Source organism: Lynx rufus, unplaced genomic scaffold, assembly GCF_022079265.1.
Source record: "Lynx rufus isolate CCGP_SWC_20201006 ecotype Redwood Valley unplaced genomic scaffold, mLynRuf1.p SCAF_14, whole genome shotgun sequence".
In the NCBI taxonomy this organism is placed as follows: Eukaryota; Metazoa; Chordata; class Mammalia; order Carnivora; family Felidae; genus Lynx; species Lynx rufus.
This window is the reverse complement of record NW_025814828.1, coordinates 45,579,044-45,594,571: the sequence shown is the minus strand read 5'-3', so window position 1 is coordinate 45,594,571 and position 15,528 is coordinate 45,579,044. Positions and strand designations below refer to the sequence as shown.

At 34.4% G+C, this 15,528-nt stretch overlaps 1 protein-coding gene across 7 annotated transcripts in view; it reads left to right on the top strand.

The window, feature by feature from the left end:
• ATRX (ATRX chromatin remodeler) overlaps positions 1 to 14,670 on the top strand; it is a 322,803-nt gene extending 308,133 nt beyond the window's left edge. For all 7 annotated transcript variants that reach the window (XM_047076254.1, XM_047076252.1, XM_047076256.1 and 4 more), the window contains 5 exons: positions 7,676 to 7,825; positions 8,674 to 8,799; positions 9,736 to 9,831; positions 10,341 to 10,469; positions 11,766 to 14,670. In XM_047076254.1, coding sequence (XP_046932210.1) covers positions 7,676 to 7,825; positions 8,674 to 8,799; positions 9,736 to 9,831; positions 10,341 to 10,469; positions 11,766 to 12,044 — 780 coding nt within the window. In that variant the 3' untranslated portion in view covers positions 12,045 to 14,670. The remainder of the gene's footprint in view (positions 1 to 7,675; positions 7,826 to 8,673; positions 8,800 to 9,735; positions 9,832 to 10,340; positions 10,470 to 11,765) is intronic.
• Positions 14,671 to 15,528: the final 858 nt, after the last annotated feature.

Below are 15,528 nucleotides of genomic sequence, written 5' to 3'. Positions count from 1 at the left end.
TCTTAACATCATCTAATACCACATCTGTATTCAAAGTACTCCAGTTGTCTTGAGAATATCTTTTATAGCTCCTTTGTTCAAGTCAGGATCCATTCAAGGTCCACACATTATATTTGATTGTTGTCTCTTGTTATTATATTTTTAATTTAGTGTAGTCATATCCCCTTCCTTCATTCTGAATTTATTTCCTGGTGTGTTTAAACTTCTATCTCTTATATATTCTGTAAACTGGAAAATAGACGCAAAGGCTTGATTAAATTCACAGCATATGTTTCTGGCAAGAATGTTTTATAGATGATGTGTAAAAAGATTAATATTTTTAAAAAATATAGGATGAGGCTAAGTGGGAAGCAAAAGGAGTTGTGATCCCAGGGTCATGGGATTGAGCCCTGTGTTGGGCTCCACGCTGAGTGTGGAGCCTGCTTTAAGGTTCTCTCTCTCCCCCTCTGCCACTCTCCTCCATTCACTCTCTCTCCATCTAAAATAAAATAAATAAAATTGGGGTGCCTGGGTGGCTTAGTCGGTTGAGTGTCCAACTTCGGCTCAGGTCATGATGTCATGGTTCATGAATTTGAGCCCCTCATTGGGCTTACTTGATGTCAACACAGAGCCTATTTCAGATCCTCTGTCCCCATCTCTCTCTGCCTCTCCCCCACTTGTGCTCTCTCTCAAAGAAAATATTTAAAAAATAAAATAAATATAATACATATACAGTCACAGAACTGGCAATAATTTATTGGTCCTTCTATGACAGCCATATATCCAAGATTTTCTAGGACAATTCTGATATCAAATAATTTGTCCTGTCAAACATCTCCTGAATTTTTTATTAGAAAAACTTGGATAAAGTGTAAAACCTCTTTTCTCTGTACAGTAATACACTGTTTGTTTTTTAAAGTTAGGGTCTGCTTTAGACCTTTAGAAACCGTGTTGGAAGTAAGAGAGAGTAGTAAATAACACCAGTAGAATTCTTCCAGTTAGCTAACCAAGAGAAGATAGTATTTTGGTGAAGAGAGGGATTAAGACCTGTCAGATGTTGCTGGTGGATGGATAGGATCAAGTCTGAGAATCGACCATCAGATTTAGCAATTCAAAGGTCATTAGTAAATAAGGCACTGTGCTTAAGCACTTCATGTGTAATATTTAATATCCATGGTAGATCCTGTGAAATAGATAGTTATTAGGCCCATTTTACAGACCAGGAGACTGAGATTCAGAGAGATAACTTGCTCAAGGACATAGGGCTGGTAAATGTTAGAACTAGGATTTAAACCCGGTAAGACTCTAGATCGGCACTAACTCAAGAGCAACTGGCTACATGTGGTTATTTACATTTGTATTTAAAGAAATTAAATTAAAATTTTAGTTTCCCAGTTGCACTAGTAACATTTCAGGTGCTCAGAAGCCACATGTGGCTAGTAGCTACCATACTGGACAGCACAGACAGAACGTTTCCATCATTGCCCAGAGTTCTGTTGGATAGCAGTACTCTAGAGCCTGTGATCTTAATCACTACACATAAAGTCTCCCAATTTACAAAGTTTTACATACGTGTATATAATTTAAAATAAATCCTGCCATTAAATTTTCCTCTGAAATTCAAAAGGCTGACATAGGTCTTCTTTCTATCAAATCAGTTGATTCCAGCAAAAATTATTTTGATGTTTGTATGTCTAACAGTCTGGTCATGAAATTATCTGGTGTAGGGAGAAACCTGGAAAGCAAGGCTATATATCCTTTCACTTTTTTCCACTTTCATTTATGAGAGTTCAGAAGGACATAACTAACATGTTGGAATGATCAGTGACCCTGAATTAATATAAGGTACTTGAGTGCTACAGTATCTGTATATTACTATCCTAAAGTATGTTACTTGATTGGTTAGGTTGGCTGATTCAGAATATGCTTTGTAACATTGTAGGAATAGGAGCAGTGGAAAATTTAGGCTGTGATACTTTTAGGGGAATTATGTAGGTGAATGCTTCCTTCTATCTCTTCAGTTAATGATGTTTTCATGACCAAGATGTTTATGTCATATTCATTACTTTGAATCCTTAAAGGAATATAATTTGCATGAGAGATTTGGTCAGTACAAGAATCACTAGATAGATGACCGTATTTGTATATTTTGTTTTTACTATTTTGTCTTTCATCTTTTAATGTTTTCTTTCTTTAAAATGTAATTTGAGCTGCTAAATATCTGCTTTCATTCCTATTTCATACGTCTTCCTTCTATCTATATCCTTTTTACAACACAGCTATAGTTAGAGGATGTTAACAGTGTTTATGAAATAAAGAGATAATATGAACCCTACATTGTATAGCTTGAGAATCAAGTTCCATTTCAGGCTCTACTTGGAAAGCTGTAACCTCTAGAAAGTCACTGCAGTCTTGTAAAATCTGGAATGACACTCTTTACCTCACATTGAATGGCATGTGGCTTATGTAGTAATTATAACGGATAACCAGTTTTTAAAGGCTAAATACTCAATATACTATCTAGTTCTTTGAATGTTAAATTGAGTAGAAACCATTCTTATCAAAGGACAGTTTGGCTCTTACCTTCCACCAAAGTCAGTTTGGCAGGCCTGCCTTTTCCTTATTTGAAAGTGACAGGTTCTGTAGTTGTCACTGTCTTTTTTATACCTACAATTTCGGAATCTGGATATGTTTATAAATGCTTTTTGGCAGAAGTTATGTACTCTTGACCTAAAAATCTCATATGAGGTAGTACATGAACTTTATTCAGTAGCTCCCTAGTTACTTTTCAAGTATGTTGCTTTTTTTTTCCAGTTTGGAACAGGCTTCAAATTTGAAAGTAGAAACTTTTATTTTTTTAACCAGGAATATTAAGTTTCTTTACTAAAAATCTAGACTTATTGAAGTAATAAAAGGAATTTTTTCATAGCTTTTGAGTGGGTCCTGTGGCACTTATGTGTTCCAGTGGCATTTTATTTCCAGATATTATAAAATTCAAATTTAAAGTGATGGCAAGCAAAATATTTTGAAACATGGCAAACCCCCACCCCCACCCTCAGGCAAAGACTTGATTGTTTTTAAAATTTTTATTTTCAAGGTTGAATTTCAGAATTGATTAGATGGGAATTTTTGTCAGCTTGCCAAATACTTTAAACTTCTAAATAAATTAACTTAAACTTTTAATTTATCATTAATTTTGTTTTATTAATTAAACCAGTCATTTTTAAAGCTTAAGCTAACTTAGCTGTTAGCTAGAATATAGACCATGCTTTTTCCCAGCTTGTAAGATTTTTCACTTACTGAAGGAAAATAAAGTTTACACAAAGAAAAGGTACACATTTGGATATAATTTAAACCTCATTTTCATGACTGTTGGCCTAGTGATTATAAATTCTGTTCCAGTATTGTTTTCAATAATAGTGTTGCTATAGCAACTAATAAATGCATGCTTCAAAGGGAAGAAACAAAAAGCCTCTCCACTGATTGTGTTGTACATTGGGATGAAATTTTTCTTTATTAACTTGTATGATTTGCTCTAGACTTGCAAAACTGTTTTTCCCAAAGAAATATTCTGAGAATTCTGTTACACGTTTTTCTTTGCTGTTTTAATCTCATCATCTGTTTCTTGTATTGACAGTATGCTACAGTTAATTTACAAAGGGAAAGATGTAGAAACAGTTTATATCAGAAATTCTGTATCTTTCTCTTGTGTCTCAAACAGCACTCTAGAGGAAAGAAACATTTTTGCCTCGTGCTTTTGTCTCATGCCCTCCTGAGCTGTGTAAAATGAATCTTGTTCCTATAAAAGTCAGTTAATGTAACATGTAGTGTCTTTTCTTTGTTACAGTGAAGATTGTTGTAAACATTAAGTCCTTGAGTATTATTGGCATAGTTATTGTATGAACAAATGGTTGAAATACATTAAAATTGTCCATTAATGTATTTCATTGCAGAATTGGTCATAATGAATACTGGAAGTGGCCTAAATGTCTTAATAAACCCTTAATTAAGTAGGAGAATAATTAAATAGATTATAAGGTATATCTATATAATTTGTAAGCATCTTGCAGCCATTAAAAATTATGGTTTGTATTTGATGTAAAATGATGTCCATGGGAAGATAATAATTCAGAAAAGTGTTTTCAAAACTGTAGTACAATCCCATTTTTATGTGAAAACGTGTGTGTGAGTGTGAGTTTAAAATGTGAATGTGTGGAGAAATATATGACAGGTGTTACCATTAGTTATTTCTAGGTTTTAAAATAGGACATTAGCATTGTTTCTGTATTTTTTTAAATTCTTTGAAAAGAAGGAAGTGTTGTAGCCAATAGAAGCAATTTCAATGGTGTTTTGGTTTGATGTTCGGAGGGAGCTAATATTTGGGGGAAAGGGTCCAAAATTTTTTAATAATACAAAACAATGTCACATGCATTTCTCCTCTGACTTACTGGCATTTCAGTTGGCTGTGGGTCAAAAGGAAAGTTAATGTATGGACAGAAGCTGAGTCTCTACCATAATCTGACCTTAATAAAGCAATCATGCTTGACTTGATAGGATAGATCTTAAGTCTGGAATTGGTGGGGAGAAGACTGTTTTGGAAGTGGGGTGTCCTAGGATGACTGTCTCCAGAAGATGAAAATGGTAAAATAGTTCATGTCAGGTTTAGGCTAAGCACGAACTGGCCTTTCACAGATTTGTTTCTGAGAATTGTGTTTGCTTCAGTTTTTAGATTTCCTTTTATTAAAAGATTAACATATGCTTCAAGAAAACTTTAAAAAGTACAAACGTGTTAAAAAGTGGGAGGAAAATAGACATACTTGGGTTTCTCCCACCCTTGGAATCCTTCAGTCTTTTTTAATATAAGAGAACAGATCTGGGAAATGGAGGAACTAACTATGCCTCAAGAAAATATTTCATTCTTGGGGTGCCTGGGTGGCTTAGTCCGTTAAGTGTCCCACTCTTGATTTCAGCTGGGCGTGGAGCCTGCTTAAGATTCTCCCTCTCCTTCTCCCTCCCCTTCTGCCCCTCCCTCCTCTCAAAAACAAAAAACAAAACCCTGGTCATTCTTTATAATGTGATACAATGATCACTGGATAGAAGTCAGGAAATACACCTTCTGGTCCCAGTTAGTGTTAGTTGTGTGACTGGAACAAGTTACTTTGCCTCTCTGGACATAGGTTTCTACCAATTCCAAGGTGATAAGTTTGGACTTTGAAATTATAGGTTGATAAGCGTTGACTTGATAAAACTCCCTAATAATGCAGACATTTTTTAAAGGGTATATATGAGAGTGTTTGTGCGTGTGCACATGTACATTGCATATGTGCATCTCTGGAAAGGCTTTCTCTCTAACCATAAAAAAGTAATGTATTAACTGTGGTGTTTATAATTGTGAAATAAACACTGCACTTAATTGACGTAGGATTTATTTCCAAAGAATTGGGTGTTTCATCTATTTTTGCTATTCTCGTATCATCCTGTTAGACATGTGAGTAGAGAGGATTTCATTCATGTTTAAGTGACAGTCATAGCTAGACTAAATTATTCATTGTTAGAGAATCAGTGGCACAGCTGAAAATAAATTCAGTTCCTAGCACACAATTCTCTTGGTCTTTCTCTTAGGTTTCTTTCTTAGAGAAATGAAGTTATTTTTGATATGGTTAAGAACATCATTTCTTGCTTGACAGAAGTCAAATTAGGGACTATCCATAGAACATTTCTACCTTATAATTTATTTGGTATTTTGTAGAATAGATTACTTTCCTAATTGTATTTGTCATGGTCACTTACTAAAAATATTTAGTGTTATCTGGTTTTATTATATACCTCTGTCTTGAGTCATGGTTGGGGGTGAGCATGGGAGACCTACACATAAGGAAGGCATTATCTTTTAATAGAAGTTAATCACATTGGCCTATCTCCCTGCTTGCTTGGTCAGTACTCTGGAGATCTATCTAGTGATTATAAACCTGTTTTATATGGCATATGACTTTATATGGGAAGTCAGCTTTGATGATAGATTTCTACACTGGTGTAGAAGAGAAATGTTTAGTTAGCATTTCAGAAGAATTGAACCTATTAGCATCTATGTATTCTGCCTTTAGGCTTTCTTGAGCCCTCTCATTTGTGTAATCTTTTAATGTTATTGGTTTTCAACAAAAGAAATAGCACATCATGTCAAAATGAATTATTACAGCTGTATTCATTAAGGAAATCAATTCCTTTTATTTCATGGAATGATGAAATTATTATTTCAGGTGTTTATGGGGGTAGCAAGATTAAGAGTTATTTACATAATACCAGATATTCAGAATATTTGGAAATAGTGTTAGCATTTGCTATGTACAGAAAAAACTTAGGGCTTCATGATTTGAATTTTTCATCTTGAGTTATTTAACAGACATTTGAGCTCCTACCATGCATTGGACCTTATACTCTGGGGGTGGATGGAGATGTAAAGACAGAATTATTTTCAAGCGTGGGTTTTGTCTGTGCTGAAATTTAGGAAGGCATTAAGCTTTATTAGATGTAGATTACATTTAATGTACTATATACCTCTGCAACCTTTCCCTTGCCCTATAATTACTTGTTACTTCACTAGATTCACACTCAATTTAGAAAGTGTGTTCTAAAAGAACTTGCTGTTAGAAGCTATGAAAAATCCTTTTGTAAAGTGAATTAATTTGCCTTTTATATATCCAGGTTTTCATCTGTGATTTCTTAATAAACAACTTGTGAGTATTTTAATTTTTTATTAGCAAGTAACATATCTATGGTTCACTTTAACCCCTTCCTCCCAACCTCTCTTTGTGTCCCTCTGATAATTGTAATTACACAGAACAGGAGTTTGGTTGTTCTTACTAAGTATATAAATGATCCCAGGTTTCAAGCTTTTAATTTTTTAACCTTAAAAGACTGACTTAAGACACTATGACTTAAAAAAATTGTAATAAATTGATAAACAATGTGTATCAGTTTAAATTTGACCCATGGGTCTTTTCAGTGTAATTTACATTTGACCTTTGTACAGTTGAAATATAAGGGCTATATGTTCTAGTCAAATTGTCCTGTAGCTGTTTAGATTAATTTAGATTTGGTTTTCGGTAGTATAGTGGTTGGTAGCCAAAGTGATTGTGAAAATAAAGTTGTAAAATATGTATAAACAGGAGTAGCTATGATTTTTAGCATGCACATCCAATGTAATCTCTTATTTAAGCAGACTTATATTAGCATTTATTATCAACTCAGAACAAAGTACAAAACATGGGGCACCTGACTGGCTCAGTTAGTAGAGCATGCAACTCTTGATCTCGGGGTTGTGAGTTCAAGCCCCACATTGGGTGTAGACATTACTTAAAAAATAAAATCTTAAAAAAAAAAAGCAAAATACAAAGCAATACATAATGAAAAATTAGAAGAAAGTTGGAGGAAAAAAACCTTGAAGCTGAAAAGTAGTCATTTAAAAAATTGAACCCCTAAAACATGCTTATATAAACATTGTTATATAGAAAGTTCTTACATAAGAGGCTGGTGTTGCATGTATTGTGACTGTTTTCTAAGTAATTTATATCATATATATCAGAAATATGTGTAGCAGCCAGTGTCTAGTTTCTAGTCTGACAGTAGGCCAAAGAACTTTGGAGGTAGGATCCAGAGAGAAAAAATAATTCTCTGTTATTTCAACCCCTCTAAACAGGACACCATACTTGCAGAACTTCTTCAAATACATAAAGAACACATCGTAGGATATCATGAACACGATTCTCTTTTGGACCACAAAGAAGAAGAAGAGTTGACTGAAGAAGAAAGAAAAGCAGCTTGGGCTGAGTATGAAGCAGAGAAGAAGGTAGTTCATTCAAAATGCTTTTTGGTTTTTGTATTTGTGTTAGTCATTTGAAAGAGAGATGAGTAAGAAAAGGGTCACGTTTGGAATAAGTAGTAATAATAGTGAGTCTTCAGGAACAATATGAGAGTCAGTGTATGGGCTTTTGGCTACCTTTTGGGGTAGGATGAGAGGAAAGGAAAGAAGAAAATAGTTTCCACTTAAAGTGTAGTAACCCCATTTCTGCTTAGCACTTGTGCTGAATTGAGAGATTAGTGGGAAGCTATATATTTAACATCACTTAACTCCCATCAACACCCTCACTCTAGTAACAGATATACAGGAGCTTAGAGTTTGGAGGTAGGAGTAAATGTTGCTTTAGCATGTGTACTTGAAATCTAAATTTTGACTTTCAGAACACAAAAATATTCCATTATTGGAAATTAATGTCACTCTCCAACAGCAACTTTATTTAAAATAGTTCCTTCCATGTTTATTTTAAACACCAATCCACTTGAGCAAAAATGTGCCTGAGCATGGGAAACCTTATCCTAATACCTGAATTCTTTAAACTCCTAACTCATTGTACCAAACTTCTTTAACGTTAATGTTATGTTAGGAGTCTCATTAGAATTCTCTGAGTTGCCCCATTCTGTGGGAATTATCAGAAAAAAAGAATACACCTTTAGGGGTTAAAACTTTCTGTGTAATAGGATCTTGGTTTCGGGTGAAAAGGGTGTTTTGTTTGTGTGTGGAAGAGTGTTAATAATTTCTTAGATCTGAGAATGTGGATTCTTTTCTAAACCAGTAGGTGATGTAGAATTTCAAGTTTTAAATCACAATGTGGAAAGTGCATAATTTTTTGTTTTTAGGGACTGACCATGCGTTTCAACATACCAACTGGGACCAATTTACCCCCTGTCAGTTTCAACTCTCAAACTCCTTATATTCCTTTCAATTTGGGAGCCCTGTCAGCAATGAGTAATCAACAGCTGGAGGTAAGTTGTGAAGTACAAAAGTAGTTTAACTTGAATTAAAGGCAATTTCAAGTGCCTGTTGTTGAGGGTTCCCTATGCAGGAATATCACATTCTCCAAAAGATTACCTCTGAATAGACCAAGAAATTTTTCTTTTATTTGTTGACCCTTTTGAACCAACATAGTATGGTAGAATGTGGTTTGTTCAGAGCACAAGAGAATTAGGCCTTGAATTAATGTTGTTTGAATTGTTTTAATTAAGGAACAATAGGCAGCTGACTAGCTGGGGAAATAGAACTTTCTTCAGTTATAAAATATTTTGAATAAACAAATTAACTTAATGTTTGAAAATAGAATACATTAATTTACATTGTGATGCAATGTAGATGCAGCATTAAGTATATGATAATGTTCAGTATGAAATAATTACTTAAGAGTCAATTATGAGTTAAATAAGAAAGATTAGGTTTTATTATACCAATAATGTAATAACTTAATTGAAACTGTTGTTTCCTTTTTAAAATGTATTTAAATTTATAAATTACTGGTGCAAACCCAAACTTTTATCTTCCTAACAAGACCCTCACTGATGTGTTTTACCCACTTTATTGATGCTGCAGTTTTCTGCTTTTCAATTATTTGAAGAGTTTTAAAACCAAATGCTATATAAAAGGGGTGCCTGGGTGGCTCAGTCAGTTAAGCGCCTGACTCTTGATTTGGGCTCAGGTCATGATCTCACGGTTCAGGAGATTGAGCCCCAAGTTGGGCTCTGTGCTGACAGTGCAGAGTCTGCTTGGGATTCTCTCCCTCTTTCTCTGCCCCCCCCCCCCAAATAAATAAATAAATAAACATTTACAAAGAAAACAAGTGCTATCAATTGACAAGAGGAAGGATCCTTATACTTTACAACCAGGCCATCTTTTATATGCCCTATATAAGATTTCTTCTATTCTTCTAGGACCTCATTAATCAAGGAAGAGAAAAGGTTGTGGAAGCAACGAACAGTGTGACGGCAGTGAGGATTCAGCCTCTTGAAGATATAATTTCAGCTGTAGTAAGTTAATTGGCAGTTGTCTTACTCCATCTTGCAATTATTGTCCCTCCCCTAATTTGTTTTAATTTTTAATTGTTGTTTGCTTCACTCCTTCTGTGGGGAAAACCGCATAATTCTTATATCTTTATTGGCAATAGTAAAATTCTCGTAAACTGGATAATAGTGTCAAGCTATAATTCAGCAATTTTACCTAAAAGCTGGCACAAAAGAGAAATGGGTAATATCTAAGAAATGGGAAATCAGTCAGTCATAGAAATGTATGTGTTGTTTACATAAACAAGTTTTATCTGTTGCACCAATTAAATCCAAGTTGTTTCACTCCAGAGATAGCCAAACCTTGTACAACGGTGGATAACTTAGTGCCTTGCTTTTTACATCCTTGTTTTCTTTAGAAAAGAATAAAGGAGAGAGAAAAAAAAAACTTTTAAAATCCTGAATATTTTTAAGTACCTTAATTATTTTTCCTCAGTGTACTGCAATAAGGAGTAAATAGAACCTTTTTCTTTTAGTGGAAAGAAAACATGAATCTCTCAGAGGCCCAAGTACAGGCGTTAGCATTAAGTAGACAAGCCAGTCAGGAGCTTGATGTTAAACGAAGAGAAGCAATCTACAATGATGTATTGACAAAACAACAAATGGTAAGAGTTTGACTATTTCTAAGTTATGTCCAATTTTCTTGAATTCATAATAATGGGTTTGTGTGACATCTATGTCAATAACCATCCCTTCCTCATATGGCTGGCTGGCTGGTCATTGGTTGTTCCTGGAAGAAGTATTGTCAGAAAACCTAATAATGTCAAGTAAAGGTGTAATATCTTGGTTACCAGATTACAGAAGAGCAACAACTTCCCAAGTGGGTCTCCTTGAAGATTATGTAGGATCTCTTTCACATAATTTTATATTTTATGTAGTCTGGACATTTAAAAAGGAATTTTTGCCAGGGGCGCCTGGGTGGCTGTCAGTTGGGCGTCCGACTTCAGCTCAGGTCATTATATCATATCATGGTCCGTGCATTCAAGCCCCGCGTCGGGCTCTGTGCTGACAGCTCAGAGCCTGGAGCCTGCTTCGGATTCTGTGTCTCCCTCTCTCTCTCTGACCCTCCCTCGTTCATGCTCTGTCTCTCTCTGTCTCAAAAATAAATAAACATTAAAAAAATTTTTTTAAAAAGGAATTTTTGCCAAACTTTTACCATATTTACCATATTTACCATTTTTAAACACCTTCCCAAAATAAGTATACTTTTTAATATATTTGAGAGTAAAAAAAAAAAACAGTGGAGCTATAGATGATATATGTCACCAGTTCCTATTAAATTATTTAATTCTTTAAAAGGCTAGCATATTCCAGGACCTTTGATCATTTTTTCCCAGCATAGTTGTTTGCCAGCCATCTGCCTTTCAGTGGGAAATTTAACTCTTGACTCCAGGGAATCAATTTCTGTGGCATGAATTTTACTTAGAAAGCGCTGTAGAATTATTGATTTCAGATTATCTTAGGAAATTTGAGATAGTCCAGGTAGGAATTATTCCCACTGCAAGTGCTTTTCCCCTTTGGTGTTTGTCACTAAAAATGTTTGTCTGTCATTATGTGAAATATTCAGAAGAATGAACAAGAAATGAGACTTGACAAAAAGTGCTGTAACTAATACTTGAAACTAATCATAGCTCAGGACAGTTACTATGGCAACTAACCTAAATGCTGCTTGCAATACAGTAGTCAAGTCATTAAGAAAATTTAGCCCTAAATGGTGTTACTAACTGGTTTCTACAGTAATGGTCTTGTGAATGCCTCAAATTAGTAATGGTGATAACAATAATGTGTTTTCCTTTTGATATGGTACACCCTTAACAAATTGATTTTAACTTAAAACTTGATATTTGCCTCTTTGTGACAGGTCATGCACTTGTAACATGCACTCCCTTTTCTCTCTTTAGTTAATCAGCTGTGTTCAGCGAATACTTATGAACCGAAGGCTCCAGCAGCAGTACAATCAGCAGCAACAACAACAAATGACTTATCAACAAGCAACACTGGGTCACCTCATGATGCCAAAGCCTCCAAATTTAATCATGAATCCTTCTAACTACCAGCAAATTGATATGAGAGGAATGTATCAGTCAGTAGCTGGTGGTATGCAGCCACCACCATTGCAACGTGCACCACCCCCAATGAGAAGCAAAAATCCAGGACCTTCCCAAGGGAAATCAATGTGATTTTGCACTAAGCTTAAATGGATTGTTAAAATCATAGAAAGATCTTTTATTTTTTTAGGAATCAATGACTTAACAGAACTCAACTGTATAAATAGTTTGGTCCCCTTAAATGCCAATCTTCCATATTAGTTTTAATTTTTTTTAATAGGGCATACCATTTTTTCCTGACATTTGTCAGTGATGTTGCCTAGAATCTTCTTACACACATTGAGTACAGAAGATATTTCAAATTGTTTTCAGTGAAAACAAGTCCTTCCATAACAGTAACAACTCCACAGATTTCCTCTCTAAATTTTTATGCCTGCTTTTAGCGACCATAAAATTGTCATAAAATTAATGAATTTAGCAAAGAATACAGATTTATATATTCGTTCTTTACATATAAAAATACACAGCTGAGTTCTTAGAGTTGATTCCTCAAGTTATAAAATACTTTTGTACTTAATCCATTTCTTTATTAAAGTGATTGAAATGGTTTTAATGTTCTTTTGACTGAAGTCTGCAACTCGGCTCCTGCTGTTATCATCTCCGTGACTGAAAGTTAGAAACTAAGGGTTATCTTTGACACAGAATTGTGTGCAATATTCTCAAATACTACTGCTCGAAAACTTGGAGGAGTCTTGCAGTTATCTTAGCATTGTATAAACAGCCTTAAGTATAGCCTAAGAAGAGAATTCCTTTTTCTTCTTTAGTCTTTCGGCCATTTTTTATTTTCACTTATATGTGCTTAAATAATTACTGGTAAAATTTCAGGGTTGTGGATTATCTCCCACACATGAATTTTCTCGCTCCTGGCACTAATATAAAGCACACCTCCTAACTGCTTGGTGCCAGTGCTAGTGCTTCATCCTGTTGCTGGCAGTGGGATGTGGACTAACAAAATCAAGTTCTAGCATTTTAGGAGGTTAAGGATGATGGTGTGGTTGTAGGGTCACACCCTGTTCTATAAATATCAAAATGGCAGAACCATTGCTGACTTCTTAAGTTCACATGAGGAATGTGCTTTAATAATTCCCAGTACTGTCAGTATTGTGAAATAATTCCTCCGAAAGATAAGGATCACTGGCTTCTATGCTCTTCCTCTTTTCTGTCACCCTATGTTCTTTTCCCTCAACCTTCCTATGTTATTTTAAATAACTTACATTTCAAAGTTTGATTTTTTTTTAGTTTAGATCCATGAGGCAGTTTTAGGATCAAAATTCATCTACTACCCTTTTATGAACTTTTACTAGAAAACCATTACATTGTTGTTTTTCTTAATCCAAGCCTATAAAATGACCTATGAGTTTATTCATGTACAATTTGGTTGCTTGAGTTCCTTGAAGAAAAAGATTGTTAGACTATGGGAGTCAACTCAACATGGCAAAACTATTTTTGAGATGGTGATGTAACAGGTAGTGGAAATAGCTAAAAAATTACATAAAAAATGAAAGTTGGGTGGTGGAATTGCTCTAGGTATCACTGGATTAGAATGAGTTTAACATTAGCTAGAACTGTTTTGAGTTATTTGGATGATTAAGAGATTTCCATTTTTATCATGAAAGAACTAGTGGTAAACATCCAAGAGCACTAAGGTTTGTGATACAGAATTTGTGAGGTTAGGTGGATTCACTCCATCCCCCCTCCCACTTTACCATGGTGAGTTATCACTAACAAATTCCATATATTTGGATATTGTGCCAGCCATATAATCAAATTTATTTAATTGGGGTGGGGGAGATATGTTTTTACTTTAGAAGAATGAAAAGGACAAGATTTATGAGAAGTATTTAAAGGCAGTACACAATGGCCAGCTGTTGTCAGTTGGTATTTCTGCAAGTCCAGAATACTTTAAACCTGATTTACTAGACCTGAGAACTTTCAACATGGTCTGATTACTTGCTCAAAGACATGGATGTAAAAATTTTAGGCAACCTTCTAAACCTTTTTCACCATGGATGAAACTATGACCTGAGTAATACATAGAAAGGATTAATTGGAACTAAGAGAGTTTGAAATAAAACTTGGACCACTTTGCATACACTCTTCTCACTTGACATTTTAGCTACATAATATGTACTTTGAGTATAACATCAAGCTTTAACAAATATTTAAAGACAAAATCACATCAATTAAGATACTAAAAGGCTCATTTTTCTATTTGTTTTAGATGTTTTAAATAGTTGCAATGGCTTAAAAAATGACGATTTAAAATGTTGCTTGTAATACAGTTTTGCCTGCTAAATTCTCCACATTTTGTAACCTGTTTTATTTCTTTGGGTGTAAAGCGTTTTTGCTTAGTATTGTGATATTGTATATGTTTTGTCCCAGTTGTATAGTAATGTTTCAGTCCATCATCCAGCTTTGGCTGCTGAAATCATACAGCTGTGAAGACTTGCCTTTGTTTCTGTTTAGACTGCTTTTCAGTTTCGTATTGAGTATCTTAAGTACTGTAGAAAAGATGTCACTTCTTCCTTTAAGGCTGTTTTGTAATATATATAAGGACTGGAATTGTGTTTTTAAAGAAAAGCATTCAAGTATGACAATAATACTATCTGTGTTTTCACCATTCAAAGTGCTGTTTAGTAGTTGAAACTTAAACTATTTAATGTCATTTAATAAAGTGACCAAAATGTGTTGTGCTCTTTATTGCATTTTCACAGCTTTGAAAATCTGTGCACATATTGTTTCATAGAAAATGTATAGCTTTTGATGTCCTATTTAATGGTGATTCTTTTGCACATTTAGTTATTTAATATTGGGAGGTCAAAAAGTTTGGTCTTTGAATCTGTTATGTACTAAATTCTGTAAAAGGAGATCTCTAACCTCAAAAATAATTTACATACCAGGAAGCCTATGTGTGTTTGTGTTAGTTTTGGTTGTCTCTTTGTAATCCAGCACCATTTCCTGCTTCCTAACAGCTGAAATCACTCATTTAAATCAAGCAAGGCTACCAATCCACACTTGATAGAAAAGCTGCTTACCCTCCTGAAGCCATAGCAGGTTGATGGAAGCCTTATTACCTGGCCTCCAAAGAAGCTGAATATTTTGTAGTTTTCCCTTAGCTATGCCCATTTTCCCTCTATCACAAAATCAGATACTTAACATTTATGCCCCAAACAAAACTTTAATTACTTACCTTATCTCAGTAACCTTTGTTTCTTTTAAGGGTGGCATGTTGTGAAGCTATAGATACTTACTCTAACAGTAAATTAGGTCATTCTTTTACATGCTTATTTCACTAAAAATTATGTTCAGGTTATTACCCACCTGATTTCACCAGACTTAGTCTCAAGTGACTTTTAGCTATCTCCGTACCAAATCTACCCTTAGAGATGAAAATTTTTCCACCATGGCTTTTTTTTCAAGTCTGTAATCTGTGCCAATCCCAAAAGAGTTACCAAATTTCAGAAATGATTTTTGTCTGTGCAACATTTTATATATGCTGTTATATGGAGGTGAATAAAAATTTAAAATACAAAATATATATTGTTTCTAAGCTTAA